The sequence below is a fragment of the Phoca vitulina genome, unplaced genomic scaffold (assembly GCF_004348235.1).
Source record: "Phoca vitulina isolate PV1807 unplaced genomic scaffold, GSC_HSeal_1.0 scaffold34, whole genome shotgun sequence".
Taxonomy (NCBI): domain Eukaryota; kingdom Metazoa; phylum Chordata; class Mammalia; order Carnivora; family Phocidae; genus Phoca; species Phoca vitulina.
In genome coordinates this window covers 11,529,447-11,555,300 of record NW_022589737.1, presented here as the reverse complement: position 1 = coordinate 11,555,300, position 25,854 = coordinate 11,529,447, and the positions used below count along the sequence as shown (strand labels likewise).

The 25,854-nt window shown below is 37.2% G+C and overlaps 1 protein-coding gene across 2 annotated transcripts in view; it reads left to right on the top strand.

Annotated features, from left to right (window-relative positions):
- ARHGAP42 (Rho GTPase activating protein 42) overlaps positions 1–25,854 on the top strand; it is a 292,609-nt gene that overhangs the window by 242,651 nt on the left and 24,104 nt on the right. For both annotated transcript variants that reach the window (XM_032426433.1, XM_032426432.1), the window contains 7 exons: positions 10,752–10,814; positions 12,256–12,330; positions 13,047–13,131; positions 13,735–13,793; positions 18,447–18,552; positions 23,254–23,413; positions 24,599–24,743. In XM_032426433.1, coding sequence (XP_032282324.1) covers positions 10,752–10,814; positions 12,256–12,330; positions 13,047–13,131; positions 13,735–13,793; positions 18,447–18,552; positions 23,254–23,413; positions 24,599–24,743 — 693 coding nt within the window. The remainder of the gene's footprint in view (positions 1–10,751; positions 10,815–12,255; positions 12,331–13,046; positions 13,132–13,734; positions 13,794–18,446; positions 18,553–23,253; positions 23,414–24,598; positions 24,744–25,854) is intronic.

The following is a 25,854-nucleotide window of genomic DNA, read 5'->3' as shown; positions in this document are numbered from 1 at the left end:
GTTACAGGGCCTGAGTGGTTTATACCTGGTTTACATTTGTTTCAAGAAATAGATTATTACTCGAGCTCCAAATATTTAAAAATAAGTAATATATTATGCCTTTTTGAAAAGTAACACTCCTGGCAGACAGTTTCTCAAGCCCCAGTGAGCAGTCATGCCTAAAGAATGCCTTGTTCACGTAATTTACGTATGTAGATACTTATATTTTCCTCCAGCTGCTGCTGATGATGATAGCCAGCACTTCTCTGACAGTTACTATGTTGCAAGCAGTATCCTAGGAGACTGGCAGATGTTAACATATTTCATCTGTGAACAGTCCTGTGACAAAGATACTTCTATCATCCTTACTGTATAGAAGAGGAAACTGAGGCACAGAGAGATTAAAACTATGCCCAGTAAAACAGCAAGTAAGCGAGAAAGTAACTACTATCTCTTAAATCTGGTTAGAATTAATGGCTGATTGGGGCACCTGGGTGGCTCAGTTAGTTGTGCATTTGACTCTTGATTTTGGCTCAGGTCATCATCTCCAGGTCCTGGGATTGAGCCCCACATCAGGCTCTGTGCTTATCAGGGAGTCTGCCTGAGGATTTCTTTCTCTCCCTCTGCCCCTCCTTTCCTTGTGCACTCTCCCTCTCTCTAAAAGAACTATTGAATGACTTCGTTTGTCATTTCTTCTACTATTTTTCTTCATATAGCAGTGATATATGGATAGGAGCACATGGAGAAGGAAACTAGCATTTAATTAGGTTTGTTGTTCTTCAGTGCTTCACATGGTTTTGTCTTCGTTTTACCTCAATCCTTTAACATATGTGTTATCATTTCTCTCATCTTATAAATAAAAGAACTAGAGTTCACAGACATTAATAGGCACACTCCCATTCATACAGCAGTAAATACTAGAGCCGAGAATCAGCCCCAGATTCAATGTGGATGCTATCTCTCCACTAAGCAACCTCCTTATACTCCTTCAGGCAATACCAAAGGGTGTTCAGAGGAAACAAAACAAAAATGCATGGTTGTTTTCTACCAACATAGTATATTCTTCCATATCACTGAATTGATTGATAGTGTTTTATTTACTCATGTCATGTGAAAGGAGCTAAAGCACAAGATCTTGGGATCAGTACGGTGGCACCCATGAAGTGACCTGACATTCAGACTGAATGTCTATAAGATTTTATTCTTTGCAGGAGCCTGTGATACTGGTTCATTAGAATAGACTGGGGTAGTGCTGCCAAATATCCCATTATACCTTCAATATAGCCTGGTTATTGTTTATTCTTCTCCAAGAGAATACTTAAAGAACTTCTGTTTTATCTATCAATCGATCGATAGATATAGATATATCTAGAATACCACAATTGTCTTCATTCATTTTGCCAAGGGCAAGTTTTATTGACATTTTTTAATAAATGATTTTCTCTTTCTTAATCTTTATTGAAAAGTTGGAACAATGTGACCTCAAGAACCAAACATTATAAATGTCAGGAACTTGCAGTTTTAATTGATGAAAAAAAGATACTAGTGTATCCTTTTTAACTAGAGCTATATTTCTTGGTTCAGTTTTTGTTGTTGAAAATAACTGTTACCTTAACTCTCCACTTACCTGTTTTCTTATGTTCAATAAATATTTTAAAATACCAGAATGTATAATGTTATGATTGGCCTTGGGGTTATTGGAATCACAAAATCCGTATTTGCCATCTAAAAGAAGTTTTACTCTCATACAGGTAGTAAACTCTTATGTTTGTTTAAATTATTCATTCTTGTATTGTTGAGTTTACCCAAAGCATTGACTGAATTCTTTTCACCTGATATAGGGCCCTGGGGACACAGAAATAAATGAGCCAGTTCTTATGGGTAACAATACGTATTTTAGTATGGGCATTTTAAATGTTTTAATCTATTGGGTTTTTAAAAAAATTCTAAAGAACTGTATTTTTAAAAAACATCTTAACTTTCAAAGTCCCATGAATAAAAATGATAATTTCTACCTTCTGTCTTCTTTTTACTTACAGTTTGCATGGATCTTTCCAAAGTTCTTTTCCTAGGAAAACAGAAACATTCATACACTCAAATTTTACATTTTAAGAAATTGGGTCATACGGTCCTGTTGATTACTTTTTTTTAATCTAATAACACATAATAAATCTCTTCTCAGTTCAGTTCTACTTTTTTCGGCCATGGATTTCTCAAACCTGAAAGATTTCAGTGGTTTTCTATGTCTAGGATTTCTTAAAAGTTTTCTGTCTATTGTTAGCACAATTTTTTGATACATATTTTTTATCTCTGGATTTGTGTTGAGTTACATGAATGTTTAATCCCCCATATTTCTTTAATTTTTATTCTTTGTGTTTTTATTTTATTATTCTTATGTCTTAAATTTTAATTCTAGTGTAGTTAACATCCAGTGTTATTTTAATTTCAAGTGTACAATACAGTGATTCAGCAGCACCATATATTACTCAGTGGTCATCAAGATAAGTGTACTCTTAATCTCCGTCACCTATTTCACCCATCCTCCCACCCACCTCCCCTCCAGTAACCATCAGTTTGCTCTCTATAGTTAAAAGTCAGTTTCTTGGTTTATCTCTCTTTCTTTTTTTTTTTTTTCTTTGCTCCTTTGTTTCACTCCTTAAATTCTACCTATTATTGAAATCATAAAGCTATTTGTCTTTCTCTGACTGGCTTATTTTGCTTAACATCATACTCTAGCTCCATCCATGTTGTTACAAATGAAAGATTTCATTCTTTTTTATGGCTGAATAATATTCCATTGTATATATATACCATGTTTTCCTTTTTCTTTCTTTTTATGTATATGTGAATTTATTTCTTCAACAAAAATGTAAATTTTTATAATAGTTTTTTATTTTAATTCCAGTATATCTAACATACAGTGTTATGTTACTTTCAGGTATACAATATAGTGATTCAACAATACCGTACATTACTCAGTACTTATCATGAGAAGTGTACTCTTTAATCCCCATCAATCATTTGACCCATCCCCCCTCTCATCTCCCCTCTGGTAACCATCAGTTTGTTCTCTACAGTTAATAAGAGTCTGTTTCTTGGGGCGCCTGGGTGGCTCAGTTGGTTAAGCGACTGCCTTCGGCTCAGGTCATGATCCTGGAGTCCCAGGATCGAGTCCCGCATCGGGCTCCCTGCTCAGCGGGGAGTCTGCTTCTCCCTCTGACCCTCCCCCCTCTCATGTGCTCTCTCTCCTCTCATCCTCTCTCGAATAAATAAATAAAATCTTTAAAAAAAAGAAAAAAAGAGTCTGTTTCTTGGTTTGTCTCTCTCTTTTTTCTCTTTGTTTGTTTGTTTTGATTCTTAAACTCCACATATGAGTGAAATCATATGGTATTTGTCTTTCTCTGGCTGACTTATTTCATTTAGCATTGTACTAACTCCATCCATGTTGTTGCCAATGTCAAGATTTCATTCTTTCTTATGGTTTAGTAATATTCCATTGTGTATATATATACCACAACTTCTTTATCCATTCATCTGTTGATGGACACTTGGGCTGCTTCTGTAGTTTGGCTATTGTAAATAATGCTGCAATAAAGTTGGGGAGGGTGTATATATACTTTCAAATTAGTGTTTTTGTATTTGGGGGGGTAAATACCCAGTAGCGCAATTCCTGGATCATAGGGTAGTTCTATTTTTAATTATTTGAGGAATCTCCATACCCTTCCACAGTGGCTGCACCACATTGCATTCCCACCAACAGTGCATGAGGGTTCCCTTTTCTGCACATCCTCAGCAACAGCTATTCTTTCTTGTATGTTTTATTTTAGTCATTCTGACAGGGGTGAGGTGATATCCCATTATGGTTTTGATTTGCACTCATTTCCCTGATGATGAGTGATATTGAGCATCTTTTCACTTGTCTGTTGGCCATTTGTATGTCTTTTTTGGAGATAGGTCTGTCCATGTCTTCTGTCCACTTTTTAATTGGATTATTTGTGTTTTGGGTGTTGGGTTGCATCAGTTCTTTATATATTTTGGATACTAACCCTTTATCAGATATGTCATTAGCAAATATCTGCTCCCATTCAGTAGGTTGTCCTTTAGTTTTGTTGGTTGTTGTCTTTTGCACTGCAGAAGCTTTTTGCTTTGATGTAATCCCAGTAGTTTATTTTTGCTTTTATTTCCCTTGCCTCAGGAGACATATCCAAAAATGTTATTACAGCTGATGTGGGAGAAATTACTGACTGTGCTCTCTTCTAGGATTTTTGTGGTTTCGGGTCTCACATTTAGGTCCTTAATCCATTTTGAGTTTATTTTTGTGTATGGTGTAAGAAGGTGGTCCAGTTCCATTCTTTGGTATGTAGCTGTCTAGTTTTCCCAGCACCATTTATTGAAGAGATTGTCTTTTTCCCATTATATATTCTTCCCTCCTTTTTCAAAGAGTAATTGACCATATAGTTGTGGGTTTATTTCTGGGCTTTCTATTCTGTTCTGTTGAACTTTGTGTCTGTTTTTGTGTAGCACCATACTGTTTTGATTACTATGGCTTTGTAATATAACTTGAAGCATCAAATTGTGATATTTCCAGTTTTGTTATTTTTTCCAAGACTTCTTTGGCTATTGAGGGTATTCTGTGGTTTCATACAACTTTTAGGATTCTCTGTTCTATAGTTCTGTGAAAAATACTTTTGGGGGGCACCTGAGTAGCTTAGTTGGTTAAACATCTGACTCTTGCTTTTGGCTCAGGTCATGATCTCCTGGGTCCTGGGATTGAGCCCCCATGTCAGGCTTCACACTCAGTGGGGAGTCTGCTTGAAGATTCTGTCCCTCTGCCCTTCCCCCTGCTTACTCTCTCTCTCTCTCTCAAATAAATAAATAATAAATCTTTAAAAAAAAATGCCGTTGGTATTCTGATAGGGATTGAATTAAATCTGTAGATTGCTTCAGGTAGTATAGACATTTTAACAATATTTATTCTTCCAGTCTATGAGCATGGAAAATCTCTCCATTTATTTCTGGTACGTTCAATTTCTTTCATTAGTGTTTTATAGTTGTCCATGTACAGATCTTTCACCTCTTTGGATAAGTTTATTTCTAACTATTTTATTATTTTTGGTGCAGTTGTAAATGGATTGTTTTCTTAATTTCTCTTTCTGCTGCTTCATTGTTAATGCAGAAAAGTGCACCGGATATCTGTATATTGTTCTTGTATCTGTCACTTTACTGAATTCATTTATCAGTTCTAGTAATTTTTTGGTGAAGTGTTTAGGGTTTCTTTATGTATAGTGTCATGTCATCTGCAAATAGTGAAAGTTTTATTTCTTCCTTACCCAATTTGGATGCCTTTTATTTCTTTTTGTTGTCTGATCACTGTGGCTAGGACTTACACTACTACATTGAGTAAAAGTGATGAGAGTGGACATCCTTGTCTCGTTCCTGACCTTAGGGGAGAAGCTCTCAACTTTCCCCATGAAGTATGATGTTTTGTAGGTTTTTCAGATAGGGCCTTTATTATGTTGAGGTATGTTCCCTCTAGACCTACTTTGTGGAGGGTTTATATCATGAATGGATGTTATACTTTGTCACATGCTTTTTCTGCATCTACTGAAATGATCATATGGTTTTTATCATTTTTCCTATTGCTGTAATGTGTCCTCTTGATTGGTTTGTGAATGTTGAACTGCCCTTGCATCCCAGGAATAAGTCTCACTTGATTGTGAATAATTTTTTTAATGTATTGTTGAGTTTGGTTTGCTAATATTCTGTTGAGGATTTTTACCTCTATGTTGATCAGAGATATTGGCCTGTTGTTCTCTTTTTTGTGTGTGTGTGAGGTCTTTATTGATCTCTTCTATTGTTTTTTTTGTTCCATTTCTATTAGCATTTATTTCTGCCCTAATCTTTATTATTTCCTTTCTTCTGCTGTCTTTGGGTTTTGGTTGGTCCTATTTTTCTAGCTCCTTTAGATGTAAGGTTAGATTGTTTATTTGAGATTTTTCTTGCTTCTTGAAGTAAGCCTGTATTGCTATAAATTTTCCTCTTTGGACCACTTTTGCTGCATCCTGAGGTTTTCGACCATTATGTTTTCATTTTCATTTCTCTCCATGTAATTTTTATTCTTCTTTTATTTCTTGGTTGATCCATTCATGTTAGTAGCATGTTATCTAACCTCCATTATTTGTGCTCTTTCAGATTTTTTTCTTATCATTGATCTCTTATTTCATAACATTGTGGTCAGAAAAAATGCATGGCATGACTTTAATACTTTTGAATTTGTTGAGGCTTTTTTGTGGCCTAATATGTGATGTATTCTGGAATATGTTGCATGTGCACTTGAGAAGAATGTGTATTCTGCTGTTTTAGGATGGAATGTTCTGAATATATATGTGAGATCCATCTGGTCCAGTGTGTTATTCAAAGCCAGTGTTTTCTTTTTTTATTGTTATGTTAATCCCCATACATTCCATCATTAGTTTTAGATGTAGTGTTCCATGATTCAGTGTTTGTGCATAACACCCAGTGCTCCATGCAGAACGTGCCCTCTTTAATACCCATCACCAGGCTAACCCATCCTCCCACCCCCTCCCCTCTAGAACCCTCAGTTTGTTTTTCAGAGTCCATCGTCTCTCATAGTTTGTCTACCCCTCCGATTTCCCCCCTTCATTCTTCCCCTCCTGCTATCTTCTTCTTTTTTTTTTTTTTCTTAACATATATTGCATTATTTTTTTCATAGGTACAGATCTGAGATTCAACAGTCTTGCACAATTCACAGCGCTTACCAGAGCACATACCCTCCCCAGTGTCCATCACCCAGTCACCCCATCCCTCCCACCCCACCCCCCACTCCAGCAACCCTCAGTTTGTTTCCTGAGATTAAGAATTCCTCATATCAGTGAGGTCATATGATACATGTCTTTCTCTGATTGACTTATTTCGCTCAGCATAATACCCTCCAGTTCCATCCACGTCGTTGCAAATAAGCCAGTGTTTTCTTGTTGATTTTCTGTTTATATGCTCTGTCCATTGATGTAAGTGGGGTATTAAAATCCCCTACTATTAATTTATCAGTTAGTTCCTTTGTTTGTTATTAACTGTTTTATGTATTTGGGTACTCCCATGTTGGGTGCATAAATATTTAGAATTGTTATATCCTCTTGTTGGATTGTTATTATTATTATATAGTGTCATTATTCTCTTGTTACTGTCTTTGTTTTAAAGTCTATTTCATCTGATGTAAGTATAACTACTCTGCTTTTATTTTGACATCCATTTGCATGGTAAATGTCTTTCCAGCCCCTCACTTTCAATCTGCATGTGTCATTAGTTCTGAAAGGAGTCTATATAGGCAGCATATTGATGGGCTTGTTTTTCTACCCATTCCATCACCCTATATCTTTTGATTGAGCTTTTAGTCCATTTACTTTCAAAGTAATTATTGATAGATATGTATTTATTGCTATTTTGTTACTTTTTTGTGGTCATTTTTGTAGTTTTTCTATGATCCTTTCTTCTCTTGCTCTCTTTCACACTTTTTAGTGATAAACTTGGATTTCTTTCTCTCTATTCTTTGTGTATCTGTTATTGTGTTTTGATTTGTGGTTACCATTAGGGTTGTATAGAACATCTTCTGCATATAGCAGCCTATATTCAGTAGATGGTCGCTTAAATTAGAACTCATTCTTTCTTCTTATACCCATTTTTCAGGTATATGGTGTCCTATTTCACATCCTTTTATTTTATGAGTTCTTTCACTGATTTTTACAGATATACTTATTTTTACTGCTTTTGTGTTTCCTTCTTTTCATACTCTTACTTATGGTCTTTCCTTTCCACTCCAGGTGTTTCCTTAATATTTTTGTAGGCCTGGTTTAGGGAACATGAACTACTTTAGCTTTTGTTTGTCTGAGAATCTCTCCTATTCTGAATGATAGTCTTGCTAAAAAGAGTATTTTTGGCTGCATATTTTTTCCTGTTAGCGCTTTCAATATATCATGCCACTTGCTTTTGTCCTCCAAAGTTTCTGCTGAAAAATCCACTCATAGCCTTATAGCATTTCCCTAGTGTGTAACTATCTTCTTTTGTCTTGCTGCTTTTAAAATTCTTTATCACTACTTTTTGCCATTTTAATTACTTTGTGTCTTGGTGTTGACCTCTTTGAGTTGATTTGGGGGGGGGGGGGGGGGCCTCTGCCTCCTGGATCTAGATATCTATTTGCCACCTGGATCTGGATATCTGTTTCCTTTCCCAGATTTGGAAACTTTTTAGCTAGTATTTCTTCACATAAATTTTCTGAACCCTTTTATTGTTCTTATGGAATCCCTATAATGCAAATGTTATTACACTTGATGAAGTAGCTGAGTTCCCTAAGTCTGTTCTCATTTTGCATAATTTTTTTTCTTTCAGGTTGCTCATTCATTCCTCTGCTTCCTCTAGCCTGCTATTTATTCCATCTAGTGTATTTTTAATTCCATTTATTGTTTTCTTCATCTCTGATTTGTTCTTTTTTATCTCTTTGTTAAGCATCTCACTTACATTCTCCACTCTTTTCTCAAGTACAGTGGGTATCTTTATGATCATTACTTTAAATTCTCTGTCAGGTGTATTACTCCATTTCTCTTAGGTCTCTTACTGTCGTTTTTGTGGGTTTTTTAATCCATTTGGGATATATTTCTCTGTCTCCTCATTTTGCCTCTGTGTCTGTTTCTTTGTGTCAGGAAAGTCAGCTACATCTCCTCCTCTTGAATGTAGTGGTCTTATGAAGAAGAGGTCCTGTAGTGCCCTGCAGTGCAGTTTCCCCTCTTCCCCAGAGCCCGATGCTTCAGGTGGTGTCTCCTATGTGTGTTGCATGTGCTTTGCTGTTTTGTCCTGGCTGCTTTTTCCTTCAGTCCAGTTGTCTGCAGAGGCTCTCTTTGCCTGTTGTGGGCAGCATTTTGTCCCTGGTGGGGTGTGGTATGCAGTTTTAACAAGGTGTGCTCTGCTTATGAAATGAGACCTGAGACCTGTAGCTTCCAGGGCCCGGGCCTTGTGAGTGGGTTGTGCAATTTTAACAAGGTGCTCCTCGAACCTCCACAAGGCCTGCAGCTGCTACTGCCAGAACCACAGTCTTGCAAAATGCATGGGTGGAAAGATGTAGTGTTGGCAAAGTTTGCGCTGGATTTCTGAGGGGGGTGGCCTGTGGTGCTGGGACTGATGCAAGCATGAGTGGAAAGGGTGGATGTGCCAAAGCACTAGGGTGTGGGGCTTGGTGTAAGAAAATTATGTAGGGAATTTCCTGCTGGTTTCTGCAGGTGACCATGTATTTATTTTAAGGGTGGGGAAGGGCAGTGGCACCTGCCAGCTCCTTTGTTCCTGGAAGAGTCTTACTCTGGACATGCTCTGAGATGAGTAAATAACTCTCCCTACTATACGCCCCAGGTGTTTTTCAAAGTACTGCTTCTACCCTGTTTTTGGAGGGCTGTTTGTCATGCTGTCTCTTTAAGGGCAGGGACTTATCTTCCTTCTGCCTTCAGGGCTCTTCCAAAATGGAGCCAGCTGATTTTTAAGCTTCCAGGCTTTAAGTCCTTCTTATTTGTAAGAAGTCAGTAAATTCAGCTCCTCTTGCTTTCAAAACCAAATGTTAGGAGGATTTGTCTCTCCCATGCAAGCTTCCTGGTGTGTTAGTCTGTTTCTCACCCTTCTCTGTGCCTGTGGCTCCCTCCTGACCACAGATGGCCACCTCTGTTTTGCTCCCCACCATGTCTCCACCTTTTCTACCCTCTTCGATGTGGACTTTTCTCTGCCTTTAGTTGTGGAGTTTGTTTTGCCAGTCTTCATTTTCTGGGTTATTTACACTGATGTGAGTGTTACCTAGTTGTATCCATGAGATGAGGTGAGCTTAGGGTCCCCTTACTCCACCATCTTCCAGCCTCCTTCTAATACACCATCTTTAATTGGAAGCCAGTTTAGTTTTTTATTGATTTGAATTATTTTCATATATAATTTGAGAATATTAAGAAATATATCTCTACCACATATGATGAAAATTTTCATTATAGTACCAAGAAAACATTTGAATCTTTCCTCAGGGTATTACTTAATATTCTTAAGTTAAATCCTTTTTTTAAAAACAAGTAATCTAATTTGATCTGGTCTCAAAAACTTAAGAAAATTAGAACAGATTTAAAAATTTAGCAAAAGCAATGAAAATAAATTGCTATTTCATAATGTAGGATCTTTGGGGGATTTTTGGTTGACTAAATGTATTTTGAATTACTTTGCATATGATAAAAAATGCAGTGAGAAGAATATTGGACTTGGATTCAGGAGATCTGTGTTAGAATTCTGGTTCACAAGCTTGGAACAAAGTGAAATTTTCAGCAACCTGGTGAACCATCTTAAGATTACAAAGCTATCTCTCTACTTCATAATGTTTTGAGAATCCCATGAAAAAGAATATGTGACTAGCTTTGTAATATAATTACCAACACATAATAAAGGTTTTTTTCTTAGTACATTTGCTTCTATCATCTGGAATAACATGTAACGAAAGATAAGGCTAATTTTAGAAAAAATGGACAGGATCAGTGTAACATATTTGCCTTCTATGAAGGATCTGTGTATTCTAAGGAAGCAAGTTTATGTAGTAACTTTGGTGACTGCAAACCTCTCTACTTCTACCCCAAAATAAAGATTCAGACTAACTAAAACTGTGCCATTAAGTCCTAAAACAACAGAGCCAACTAAGGGGTAATGGAAGTTGGGCATAAACCCTTACTGTGATTTTCTTTTTTCAGTGTACTTAAATGAAGCAGGGTTCAACTTTGTGAGAAAATGCATTCAAGCTGTGGAAACAAGAGGTAAGTGTTGCCTGACAGGTACATTGTTACTGTTATGTAGTTCATGTAGTTCATTCTTATATAGAAACCTCTCAAAAAATGAGGATGTGTATCATCATTAACATGAAATTAACTTTAAGAACTATATAAATTTATAAATTATCTACATATACAAAAAACTATAGCTTGAACTTTACCAAAAATCATACTGTATTTTTTTATTGTTATGTTATGTTAATCACCATACATTACATCATTAGTTTTTGAGGTAGTGTTCCATGATTCATTGTTGGCGTATAACACCCAGTGCTCCATGCAGAACATGCGCTCTTTAATACCCATCACCAGGCTAACCCATCCTCCCATCCCCCTCCCCTCTAGAACCCTCAGTTTGTTTTTCAGAGTCCATCTCTCATGGTTCATCTCCCCCTCCGATTTCCCCCCTTTCATTTTTCCCCTCCTGCTATCTTTTTTTTTTAACATATAATGTATTATTTGTTTCAGAGGTACAGATCTGTGATTCAACAGTCTTGCACAATTCACAGCGCTCACCATAACACATACCCTCCCCAATGTCTATCACCCAGCCACCCCATCCCTCCCACCCCCCACCACTCCAGCAACCCTCAGTTTGTTTCTTGAGATTAAGAATTCCTAGTATCAGTGAGGTCATATGATACATGTCTTTCACTGTATTTCTTTTTAATGATCTTTCCTAATAAAGGCTTGCTTTACTTCTTATTGATAGACTTTGTGTTATTTATTACTATAACCACTTCTTTGATTTTTTTTTCAAGCTTTAGTGGGATAACATTCTTCAGGAGCTGGTCTTCCTCCTTCCTTATATTATTTCCCTCAGTGATTTCAGTCACGGTCACAATTATAGCACCTTTCCTCTCTCTAGTCATGACCTCTCAACTGAAGCCCACTCCAGTGCCTATTACACTCTTTCCCTTCCAGGAAAACTTTGCTTTAGCAAAACTCATATTGGGCTTTGAAATTCTGTGAACTTAGGCTCAGATTTTGGTGCTGCCACTTAGAAGTTTTGAGAAGCTAAGTATGTTTCTTAAATTCTCTGAATCTGTTTCCTCATCTTCAAAATGAAGATGTAAATGCCTTCCAACTCTTCAACATGCAGGACTCCATGACTGAAGAAATAGAGGATGAGAAGTCCTGATTATCATTTCCCATCTTTGATGCTTTTTGTATTCAAATAGTGGTGAATGAACAGGGGTACTTTGCTACTTTAAGGATCTTCAAAAGACTTTCAGACACTGTTCAGTGTCTGCTCTGAGAAATATATGTGTGATGGGTGTTTCCAGGGTAGATTTGCTGAAGTTAGACTGCAAAATTGGACAAGTAGCTTTCAAATTCTGTATAGGTATATGCCTAAGGTTTTTAACATTCTGTACTTGTGCTGCTGGTCTCAAGCCATTCTCTTGTGATTTTTCCTTCTCATTAGGCATCACTATTTTAGGCCTCTACCGAATAGGAGGAGTAAACTCCAAAGTTCAGAAACTCATGAACACAACATTTTGTAAGTTTTGGATGAAGCTGCTTACTTAATTTTTGTATTATAGATAATCCAAACCATAGCTTTCTTTGAGAATTATACTATTGCTTGCCTTTGAATATTTTCAAGTAATATTTAAAGTTAATATTTGCATTCAGTTTTTAATGTTCAGTTATAATAGATGAACAATCAGAATTTGGGAGGGGTCCTTTTTATAATGTTGGACTTTTTCTCAAGTGTCCTTTGATTAGCTAGATGTGCATTGAGATTTATGGATGCTGGATTCAAAGATTGCCTAGCTTGGAATCCTGACTTGCCACTTAAAAGCTTTGTGACCTTGGGTAATTTGTTTAAACTCTTTGTGCCTCAACCTTCTCATTCATAAAATGGGGATAATAATAGTGCCTGCCTCATTGAGAAGTATGAGGATTGGATATGTTAATTCATATAATGTACTTGGAAGCATGCCTGGCAGATGGTAAGTGCTCTGTGATGTTAGCAATTGATAATAATTTGATTTGGAACACTATTATTCCACAAGAAGTCTTTGAGGTTTATAAAGCATTAGAGTGAGATTTGCACCAGTTCGCACAAACAACAATTCAAAACTTTAAATCTGTTGGCACTCTAAGAAATAAATGTCTCTCTCTTTGGCCTACTTATGTTTGTGTACATCTTCTTTATGGTGTGAGTGATGTTTTGAATTGCAGTTTAAACATCTTATTTTTTACTCTTTTCAGCTCCAAAATCCCCTCCTGATATTGACATTGATATTGAATTGTGGGATAATAAGACAATAACAAGTGGACTGAAAAACTACCTCAGGTAAGGAAGGTTTAACTCCTACTCTGCATGTGATGTCTCTCTTACCTCCTTGGGCAGTTGCCATGTGATTCCTTGGAGCTCCTGTGCATGAACTTCACTACTTAGAGCAATACCTTCACTTCAGGTGAAATAGCACAAGGTGGTGATATTTATATTTAGTGTTTTGGAATTTATACATGCTTTTTCAAATAATAAACAGGCTGCAATATTTTATGAATACTAAATAATACTTTGTTTCATATTAAATTTGAATGTGGTGTTTTCATGTATTTTTTTTAAAGCTGAAATTGAAAGTTGTTTTTTGTTTTGTTTTTGTTTTTTATTTAACTATTGTCCCCATATCTGAGAGGTATTTTGCTGTTGTTGTTCAGTAGTTCTCACAGTGACAAAATGATTTTCCAGCCATCCTTTTTAGTACAATTATGCCAAGAAGTGCTAAAGGGCTTTGGTGTCTTCGAGGTCTGCATTTTGGGACTGCCTGGAGCGGCCCTACTAGGTCTTGATCATACTCCTTAATCACCCAACTCTTAGAGAAACACTGAAAGTTCAGGGAAAATAAAAAAAATATTGCCATTCTAATGCCTGCTTCTTTATCCATTGCAGATGCCTTGCAGAACCACTGATGACTTACAAGTTACACAAAGATTTTATTGTTGCAGTTAGTAAGTACACTTCCGTTGGATGTATTATAATTGATGTAGTTTTATGCTCTATCACTTAGAGGTATAAATTTAAATGAACTAGTTAAGATTTTCCTGTATATTGCTTAAGAAACTGTCAATCTGATACTTTTTTTTCATTATGTTCAATTAGCCAGCATATAGTTTTTGATGTAGTGTTCAGCAATTCATTAGTTGGGTATAACACCCCATGCTCATCACCACACGTGCCCTCCTTAATACCCATCACCCCGTTACCCCATCCTCCCATCCCCCTCCCTTCTGTAACCCTCAGTTTGTCTCCCAGAGTCCAGAGTCTCTCATGGTTTGTCTCCCTCTCTGATTTCTTCCCTCCCTTCCCCTGTGGTCCTCTGCACTATTCCTTATATTCACATGAGTGAAACCATATGATAATTGTCTTTCCCTGCTTGACTTATTTCACTTAGCATCATCCCCTCCAGTTCCATCCATGTTGATGCAAATGGTGGGTACTCGTCCTTTCTGATGGCTGAGTAATATTCCACTGTATATATGGACCACATCTTCTTTATCTATTCATCTGTTGAAGGGCATCTCGGCTCCTTCCACAGTTTCGCTATTGTGGACATTATTGCTATGAACATTGGGGTGCAGGTGCCCCTTCATTTCACTACATCTGTATCTTTTGCTGGGTCATAGGTAGCTCTATTTTTAACATCTTGAAGAAATTCCATTCTGTTTTCCAGAGTGGCTGTACCAGCTTGCATTCCCACCAACAGTGTAAGAGGTTCCCCTTTCTCTACACCCTCACCAACATTTGTTGTTTCCTCTCTTGTTTTGCCATTCTAACTGATGTAAGGTAGTATCTCATTGTGGATTTGATTTGTATTTCCCTGATGGCTAGTGATGTTGAACATTTTTTCATGTGTCTGTTAGCCATTTCTATGTCTTTGGAGACATGTCTGTTCATGTCTTTGGCCCATTTATTGACTGGATTATTTGTTTTTTGGGTGTTGAGTTTGAGAAGTTCTTTAAAGATCTTGGATACCAGCCCTTTATCCGTAATGTCATTTGCAAATATCTTCTCCCATTCCATGGGTTGCCTCTTAGTTTTGTCATTTGATACTTAATAGCTGACAGTACGGTTTGTAAACAAATAGGAAATTGTGAATGATGGATTGAAGACCTAAATGTGAAACTTAAAACCATAAAAGTAGGAGAAGACATAGGCAGTAGCTCTTTGACATTCACTGGAGAAACATTTTTCTAGATATGTGTTCTCTGGCAAGGGAAACAAAAAGCAAAATTAAACAATTGGGACTACACCAAAATAAAAAAGTTTGAGCAATAAAGGAAATCATCAACAAAACAAAAAGGCAACCTACTGAAGGGGAGAAAATATTTGCAAATGATATATCTGATAAGGGGTTAATATCTAAAATATATAAAGAACTTACAGAACTCAACACTAGAAAAACGATTTGATTAAAAAAGAGGCAGAGGCCCTGAGTAGACATTTTTCCAAAGCAGACATACAGATGGACAATAAACACATGAAAAGATGCTCAACATCACTCATCATCAGGGAAATACAAATCAAAACTACAATGAGCTATCACCTCTCACCAGTCAGAATGGCTAAAATTAACAACACAGGAAGCAACAGGTGTTGGTGAGGATGTGGAGAAATGGGAACCCTCTCGCACTGTTGGTGGGAATGCAAACTGGTGCAGCCACTCTGGAAAACAGTATGAGGGTTCCTCAAAATATTAAGAATAGAACTACCATACGATCCAGTAATTCGACTACTGGATATCTACCCAAAGAAAATGAAAACACCAATTCAGAAAGATATGTGCACCGTTATATTTATTGCAACATTATTTACAATAGCCAAGGCATGGCAACAACAGAAGTGTCCATCGATAGATGAATGGATAAAGAAGATGTGGTATGTATGCACAATGGAATATTACTAAACCACAAGAGAGAATGAAATCTTGACCTGTGCAACAACATGGATGGACCTAGAGAGTATAGTACTAAGTAAAATAAGTCAGACAGAGAAAGACCAATACTATATGATTTCATTCATATGTGGAATTTAAGAAACCAAACAAAAAAAAAAAAAACAAAAAAGGAGCACTCTTTTTTTTTTTTTTTTAAAGATTTTATTTATTTATTAGAGAGAGAATGAGAGAGAGCACATGAGAGGGGGGAGGGTCGGAGGGAGAAGCAGACTCCCCGCCGAGCAGGGAGCCCGATGCGGGACTCGATCCAGGGACTCCAGGATCATGACCTGAGCCGAAGGCAGTTGCTTAACCAACTGAGCCACCCAGGCGCCCAAAAAAGGAACACTCTTAAATACAGAGAACAAACTGGTGGTTGCCAGAGGAGAGGTGGGTGGAGGATAGGGGAAATAGATGAAGGGAATCAAGAGCACACTTAGCTTGATTTAAAGAAATTGCAGAATGAATTAGAATATTTTGCCACTTTTAATAAGACTTCATTGGGGTGCTAAGAGGAATTATTTTAGTTACGTTTTACTCAATTGATGGATGTTAGTTTCTTATAAGAGCAACCTTAGGGTTAAATAGATAAGACTACAAATATGTACAGTCAGGTGTGCGACCTACTCATACTTACATGCTGTATTCCTAAATCTGGAGAGAAGAGTCAGGTATTTTTGGCAGGTAACAGGCACTTCCATCAATCCTTTTCCCCCTATTTATTGATAATGATCACATATCTATGTCATTTCTTTGGGTCTATGATTGCTATAATGGAATATATATAGATAGGCTTAATTCAAAAATTGTGGGGAGGGGCTCAGTGAAAACATGTAAGCTGAGAAATTAGAAATACGTACTTTTAAAACATTAAAACCAAAGTGCAGGGTTGCCATCTGAGCCCATCACAACATTTAACCATTAGGAATTAGCAATTCATTGTTAAGATGTATGAGGTATGACTGTACTAAGTATTTTTCACAGTCCCAAGAAAGAAAGCAGTTACATTAATTTATTACCACACATTGTAATGTCACAGGAAATGTCTGCTGATAAGTGTCAGATAACATTGAGTGACTTGGTTTTCAATCCAGCATACATGACTGACCACATGATCTCATAAACACCTGTACCACTTAGCTTTCTCCTGAAAGCTTTCCGCTCTATATTCTCTTCATTGAAATCTATCCTTATTAGATGAACAAAACCTCAGAAAATGTATAGTCTGACCTCTCATTTTATTGACTAGGTCCCTGAGTGGGCCAGTGACTTTGTCCAAGGACACTAGTAAATTGATGGCAAAATCAGGGCTACAAGCCAATTTTTTTGACTCTTACCCTAGAACTCTTTCTTACAGAAATTTTGTGTTAATTAAACAAATGGCATTTGAGCCACCTAGCTAAGTAGCTAAAATGAGCAGCTTGTTTTAATAGAAACATTTGGTTGTAAGCTATTTTTCTCTACTTCCATGGCAAATAAATAATTCACTACCATGATAATTAAAATATATTCTTATAGATAAGAATTAATCTTTTGTCTGGGTCAAGGATATTACCATGTATCAGATAATAAGATAATAAAATTAGGTATTATTTGGAAATTCAGCTCTGTAAAAAGGGGAAGTTTTTCAGAAATTACAAGGTGTCTCACAGATTCCCTGGCAGAGTATGGATTAGGCTTTCCACGGGCCTACAGCTAGGAACTGCAAAACTGGGAATTGGTATTTCTCTTCCCATCCTTTTAGGAGGGTCTCTCCTCTCTGTTCTTTGCTGCATATCTGCCTTATTCATATCTCCCTTTCCAGTCGGATTTTCTTGGCTTTGGAGCACATTTGGTCATGTCAACCCTGGTCTTACATGATATGCCTTTTCACATAGCTAAGCGGACAGATCACAGTTTTGGTGTCTCCATTCCAACCCCTGGGAGACTTTGTGTTTGGCCCAGCGTGAGCCATGCATGCTCTTTCCTCACCTCCTGTTGGGCACTTTTCAGAGAAAGGGCTTGGCAGAGTAGGTAGTCACCATAGAATTTGTTTATTATAGTAAGAGCATGTTAATAGGTTCTTCATTCTGAAGTGTTAGATGTTCCTCTAGCAGACATGTCAGCATGTTGGCTTTTGCCTGGCAGACTAGACTAGTCTTCCTTTAGATGGTTTTTCACTTTTCAGATTTACCATTGTCAACGTGGACTTAAAATCTATCAGGCCTCTGTTTGCATAATAATCCTGACACCTCAGAACAGTAATTCCCTGTTCTCTTTAAATCTATAAAATTTGGAAAGAAATACTTTCTTCCTTTGTCTGATGGAGTCACTAGGAAGTTTTATGTGTGATAAAGTATATTATATTGCCTGGCACATTAGGCCATCTGTAACAATTTCTGTGATCACTCACATTGCAGGTGATGAGTTATGGTTGTATGGAAGTCCAGTGGCTACGAGCACAGGTCTGGATTAGATAGAACTGGGTTAGTTTGACTTCTTAACTAACTTCATGACCATGGTTAGGTTACTCAACCGCTCTAAGCCAGTGGTAGTAATAATACTTACTGCATAAAGCAACGTTTGTAAGGCATGAGGGTGGGAGTGTTTATAATGTTTAGATTACTAATGTTTATTTACACGTTTGAATGCAATTGAAACTTGACCATTTGCAACCTTTATGTTATAGAATCTGATGACCAAAACTACCGGGTGGAAGCTGTACATGCATTGGTGCACAAATTGCCAGAAAAAAACAGAGAGATGCTGGACATCTTAATAAAGCACCTCGTCAAGTAATTCTCTGATTTATGTTGTTCACCTAACTACTTGTTCAATGTTAAAGTTAGACTTTTCATGTCTTTCTAAAGTGTATGATGATACTGTAACATTGTTATTATAATCAGTCTATTGAATATGCTTTTTTAAAAAATGTTTTATTGTTATGTCAATCACCATACATTACATCATTGGTTTTTGATGTAGTGTTCCATGATTCATTGTTTGTGCATAACACCCAGTGCTCCATGCAGAACGTGCCCTCCTCAATACCCATCACCAGGCTAACCCATCCTCCCACCCCCCTCCCCTCTAGGACCCTCAGTTTGTTTTTCAGAGTCCATCGTCTCTCATGGTTCGTCTCCCCCTCCGATTTCCCCCCCTTCATTCTTCCCCTCCTGCTATCTTCTTCTTCTTCTTTTTTTTTTTTCCTTAACATATATTGCATTATTTGTTTCAGAGGTACAGATCTGAGGTTCAACAGTCTTGCACAAAAGAATATGCTTTTAAAAAATGATATGACAGTTTATTTTTAAGATATATCTGTGTGTGTATGTACTGTATATGTTTACACTATGCAAATGATGAATATCCTTTGCAACTGTTAAGCTAATGACAAAAACCTTACATGTCAACTTAAAAATATATGAAGGAGTATATGTTTTTTTTCCCCCAGGTCCTTTAGCTGCATTGTAAGCCCTAAGTTTGAAGATCAGTTCTCTATGATACTAGTGTCAACAGGTTTTGCCAGGTCAAAGTGCCATTCTAATGTTAGTTTCTTTCTCTAGATTCATAGCATCACTTGGTCTCTGAAGACTTTTCTGACTCTGCTGTTAGTTCATATATGTATTTAAAAATCCGGATAGATAGATATCACATTAATCAAGTTTCTCCAGAGGAACAGAACCAATAGGATTGTGTGTGTGTGTGTGTGTGTGTGTGTAGTGTGTGTGTGTGTGTGTATTGTGTGCATATATATAAGAGAGATTGGTTGCACTTACCAGTGAAGGCTGGTAAGTCTGAAGTGTGCAGGGCAGCTGGTAGTCTGGAGACTCAGGGAAGAGTTAACATTGCAGCTCCAATCCAAGGCAGTCTGGAAGCAGAATCCCCTCCTACTCAGAGGACCTCAGTCTTTTTAAGACTTTCAACTGATTGAATGAGGCCCACTCATATGGAAGATAATCTGCTTTACTCTGAGTCTACTGATATAAATGTTAATTTTATGCAAAAAAATACCTTCATAAATCATCTAGAATTATGTTTGATTAAATATCTGGGTACTGTGGCCTCATAAATCTGTCTAAAGATTCTCTTTCATACACACACACACACACACACACTTGCCATGCTACTATAAACAAAAGTCCAAATTCAGATTTTTTTTTTTTTTTAAGATTGATTTATTTATTAGAGAGGATGGGGAGGATAGAGGGAGAAGAAGAGGGAGAGAATCTCCAGCAGTCTGCCCACTGAGCACAGAGCCTGACACAGGGCTTGATCTCATGACCCTGAGATCATGACCTGAGCCGAAACCAAATGTCGGACGCTTAACCGACTGAGCCATCCAGTTGCCCCCAAATTCAGGTTTTAAACTTAAGAATTCCCTTTCAGGCTCATAATACAAATAAGGATATTTTCCATCTTAGCGAGTATTATGATTCACAATTAAATGATTCCTGCTTAGTTGCTTACTACAAGTAGTAACCCAGTTTATGCTAATTTGAGCCATGCACATTTGAAATAGTGCTACATAACATGTTAATAAGTCTCATCTGAACCTGCAGATGAGATAATATGAATTGCCCTCCTGCCCCTTGAAATAAGAAGGAAAGCCACTAGGAACTGCATCATTTCAAGTTCATTATTAACTGTTGCATATGGGCAATACCTCTTTTAGTTAATGAACAAGGATTCTTGGTCAAATTTAGTCTTGAATTATGTTTTGAATTGTGTGACTTCTTCATGAAATTTAACTACACTGTATGTATTGGGCATTCTCTTGGTGTATTCAAGCTAATTTTCGAGCAAAGCCTTTTTAAACTGCTTTTAAAAGATACATGAGTGTCACATAAAATGTTTTTGTTTAATTATCCAGAATGTTAGATGAACTCAGACTTCCCCCTTATAGTGAATGTGCATGGCTTTGGTACAAGGGATAGCAGAGGATAGTATCTGGCCATAGAAGAGTGCTTAAAATTCTTTTGCCCATCCTTTATCACCATTCCTGGCTTTTTTTCTGAACCTATACAAAGTCAGTCCCCATTGACTCATGAGCAGTATTATTGGAATGTGTCCACATCCCCAGTGACTTTAAGTCACTTTAGTTTAAGTAAACTACAAACAAGTAATAACACTCTTGATCCCTGGCAACCTTAATATATCTGAAGAAAAGAGAATTTAAGACCAGTGAACTGGATTGGTCACTATCTAAAGGACCAGTGACTAAAAGGTTGATTCCAAATCTCCATTAATTAGCTTTGAGACATGGTATAAACCATTACTTCTTTTCTGAGAATCCTTTTGTCTTTAAAACAAAGGCTATCTGTGGTCTCTTCTTCAGCTCTAACTTTGAATATTTAAAAGGGCAGTTGGGTGTCGTTCCCTACAACAAATTGAGGGAATGAGGTGCAGAAATAGCTGAAATGTGGGGTAATAAGTGTCTGTATTGATTGAGTTAGCTCAGCAGAAGGGAAATTCAAATATTCCATCTTCTGAGCAACACAGTCATAAACTCTCCTTTTTAAAACCAATTTTTTTTTAGGATTTCCAAATGTTTTCCCCATGAGCTTAATATTAATCTTATTCCAGTTTACTCATACTACCAGGAACTCTTACATTTTAGCAAGAGTGGCTAAAGCCAATTTAATTACAAGGAAGACCAATGTTTTGAGATCATATTTCCTGTAACATTATTTAATTTTATCAACCCTCTAGGGGTCCTTACTCTTTATAGATGAGGAAACTGAAGCCTAGAGATTGTAAATAACTTGGCTGATTGCACCCAGCCTCCAAGTTGGATGGATCCAAGCTTTAAATCCAGACATTCTTTACATACTGCTCTCTTAGTAGATTCTCTAGTACATACTAAGCAACTATTTGGTTATGTAAAAAGAAAATGTTGAATGAAACTTTTTCCTATTCTAACCAAGAGCTTCTTAGTCAGGCACAAGGGAAAAATTCAGTCAGTGAAACAATCAGCTCTTCCTGTCCTGTGCTAGGATTTGCATAATATTCAAAATCCTGGATTCTCCATAAAATTTTACTTTTGCTTCTGGAATGTAGTTAGTGATTTAGTGATGCACACTTAGGTATAAACATACTCTTGTGCTGTGCTTCTTTCTAGAACTTCGTATTTTAACAATGTGCCTAGAAGTAAGATAGAAAAGGCAGTATTAACCTAGAAGATTGGTCAAATGAATGAGGTTTTTTCTTAAGAATATGCCCAGTTGGGGCGCCTGGGTGGGTCAGTTGGTTAAGTGTCTGACTCTTGATTTTGGCTCAGGTCATGATTTCAGGGTTCTGAGACCAAGCCCTGAGTAGGGCTCCCCACTCAGCAGGGAGTCTGCTTGAGATTCTTTCCCCTGCCTTTCCCCCAGCTCCCCTGTGCACTCACTCTCTCAAATAAATCATCTTTAAAAAAAAGAATATATCTAATTTCTAAAGTAGTCAAAGTCATTTTTGACAGTAACTGGGATAAGGTAACTTTTGCTAAGGCCAGTAATACCCGAGGCTTTTCCTTTCATTTTCATTTTCAAGCCAGCACTGATGCTACCATATCTCCTCTCTTACTGTTTACCTAACATAGTGCCCACAACTAAGGAGGCACTCAGGGAAATTTTGAATGGATGAGTGGATGGATGGGTGGATGGATGGAAGGGAAAAAGAAACACATTGGCTAGTTGTCTTATGTAGGGAGCTTAAGAAAACCCCTGACATATTCAGGAGACCTGAATTGAAATAGCATCTCCGTTCCCAATTTGCTGTTACGTGGAATACATCATTTTTACTTTAGGAGTTTTGCTTTTTTTTTTTAAGATTTACTTATTTGAGAGAGTAAGAAGGGTGGGGGAGGGACGGAGGGGGAAGGAGAGAGGCAAGAAGACTCGTGAAGAATGGGGAGCCCAACTCGGGGCTCCATCCCAGGACCCTGGGATCATGACCTGAGCTAGAACCAAGAGTCAGACACTTAACCAGCTGCACCACCCAGACACCCCAGTTTTGTTTTTTTTTAACCTTTACAATAGGAAAAACAGACTTCCTGGGAGGATTAAATGCAATCAATATCTATGAAAATGCCTGGCACCAGGTTCTCAATAATATGTTCAGTGTATCCAAATATAATTCCAACCAGTCTAATCTTAACCATCTGTTCTAAAAGAAGTATAGTACCCTAGAGACTCCCTAACAACTCATAATCTCTCTAGGGTGATTATATTTAATTTAGGATATCAAGATTTATTCCTTTAATCAAGCTTTATAATTATTTTTACTTAGCTAATGTTACCTTTTTATGTCTTTTTAGGCTATACCCACATATGCCAATTGGGAGTGGTTGAACCTGACTACTAACCTATCATGGCATATTTTCAGGTTGAACCTGAAAACTAACCTATCATGGCATATTTTACATTTTATTTATGCCACAAATTTGATAAATGAGAACATTGCCTAATTATTAAACATTTAACTTATGTTATTTTTATTGCTCTTATTTGCAGAGTATCACTACACAGCCAACAAAATCTCATGACTGTCTCAAACCTTGGAGTCATATTTGGCCCAACTCTAATGAGAGCACAAGAAGAAACTGTGGCTGCCATGATGAATATTAAATTTCAGAATATTGTGGTTGAAATTCTGATCGAGCACTATGAAAAGGTAGGCTGAATTTTCATGTGGAAGTATCAAATCTTGTACCTTGCTTTTAAGAAGGAATTTTCCATTTGTATTATCTGTGAGTTCATTGTGATCTCAGATTCTTATAAAGTATCAGTCTTGTACATTTTGTATGAATTGCTTCTTCATGAGGACTTTGATTTCTTTTTTTTCTTGTTTAGTTTTTAAGTGCTTCTCAGAATCCTCCAGGTAAATGGTTTTCTTTCCTTTTACATCATTTACTTTTCAAGATTCTCTTTTTAGTATTTATGTAGTGAATTTTTTGTTCATATTCAGAGAATCTGCTAGAATCACTTGGTGATCAAGTATAGTTTTAACCTTTTTATCTCTCTGGAATTAGACTTACAGCAGCATATTCTCAATAAGACAAAAGAATTCCAGGGACAGTCTTGAAGTCCTCTCTGGCCTTTAAACATGGTTTCTTTGACAAGATTGAGATCTTTGAATAACTATGGAAATGGGAAATTGGGAAAGTCACAGTGATTGGATTATTAAGTAAATCCAGCCATTGAAAATCAAAACATTTGTGATCCACTTATGCCTGGTCTAGTCCTTGTCAGAGAAAGACTATGCACTCTCTTTCCCTGGGTCCCTTCTTGGTGCCTGTAGAAGAATATCCTTCATTTATCTAAGGTTGCAAGCACTCACAACCCAAGACCACCTGGCTGTATCCTGTAGCTGTGCTCAGACTTCTCCCTGCAGCTTGTCATGTTCCAAGACAGCTCAGGACCAACAGCATGACAGCACCTTCTCCTGAGAAGCAAGGAACTGCTTGGCTGGGGAAATGATACAGAATGAGCCTCTTCCCTTCAGGTTATGTTCAGCATGAAGCGAGAAAGAAAATATCACAATAGTAAGAGTCAATGTGTCTTGACACAGACATTTGTTCATATTTGAAATTATTGGAAAATCTTCTGAAATTCATTGTTGGGAGATTGGGGAAGATAAAAAGGAAAACCCAGAGAGTGGACATTACTCAGTGTAAGTGGAAAACAAAGTTATAATTGCTGTAGGATATTTTTTATATCAAGCATCTCTTGCCATGAAGCTGATTAAATAGCATATAGTTCTAAGATTATTTATTAACTCACAAATACCATTTTATGATGAAAATGGCAGTTGCCCCCTTTTATTGACCTCTGTCCAATTTTTTTTTTTTTTATGTAGATTTTTCATACTGCCCCAGACCCAAGCATTCCTCTTCCTCAGCCTCAGTCTCGATCTGGATCCCGAAGGACACGAGCAATCTGCCTCTCCACAGGTTCCCGGAAGCCTAGAGGGAGGTATACACCGTGCTTGGCAGAACCTGATAGTAAGTGTGCCTGCTGTAGGGAAATGCTTTCTTCATTCTTTGATTTAGCCTTCTCTCACCTTACCAACCTTAGGGTAGAAATAAATAGATGATTTTACTGATACTGTCTCCCCAACACTCCCCTCCCATTTATATATTCTTTGTCAGTATGGTTACAAGGTACTTTGAACAAACAAATTCATTACTGCTACAAAGGAAAAAAAATAGTTTGCTCAGTGCCCTTTTTTTCTGCTATTAAGTACATCGAGTGCTACTTTGTAGCAGGTTTTGTCCTATTGTCAAAGTGGTAGAGAAGAAAGCAAGACAAAGTCTGGCTAAAGCAGTCCTTTTCTTTCTTCTTTTCACATTATGTCCTTAAAGCATCATCTCTTGGGTATCAAAGTGTCTGAAAGAGAAAGAGAAAAGAAATACAAAGAGAAACCACACTACACATTATCACTAACTTGCTGTTCTGAACCAAGCCCCACAGCAAAGTGGGTGGCAGCTTGAGCCCGAGGTGCATGTTAGACTTGTTTCGTTTTACTCTACACCCCCAAACCCTGCAATTTTTTCTCACGGTCAGTATTTAACAGAAAACACTAATTTTTAATTTATATATGTTTGAATACTTTATTATAGTTTTTCTGATTTGTTTCTTAAAACTTACTTTTAAGAACATTAAAAAATAATTCAGTTAAATAGGCAGTTTCTTACATTGCTATATTCTCAGCAGGAAGAGGAAAAAGTCCTTTCTTTTTTTTTTTTTAAGATTTTATTTATTTATTTGACAGAAAGAGACACAGCAAGAGGGAACACAAGCAGGGGGAGTGGGAGAGGGAGTAGCAGGCTTCCCACCAAGCAGGGAGCCCCAGTGTAGGGCTCAATCCTAGGACCCTGGGATCATGACCTGAGACAAAGGCAGACACTTAACAACTGAGCCACCCAAGTGCCCCAAAGATCCACAGTTTTTTTTTATTATTGTTATGTTAATCACCATACATTACATCATTAGTTTTTGATGTAGTGTTCCATGATTCATTGTTTGTGCATAACACCCAGTGCTCCATTCAATACGTGCCCTCTTTAATACCCATCACCAGGCTAACCCATCCTCCCACCCCCCTCCCCTCTA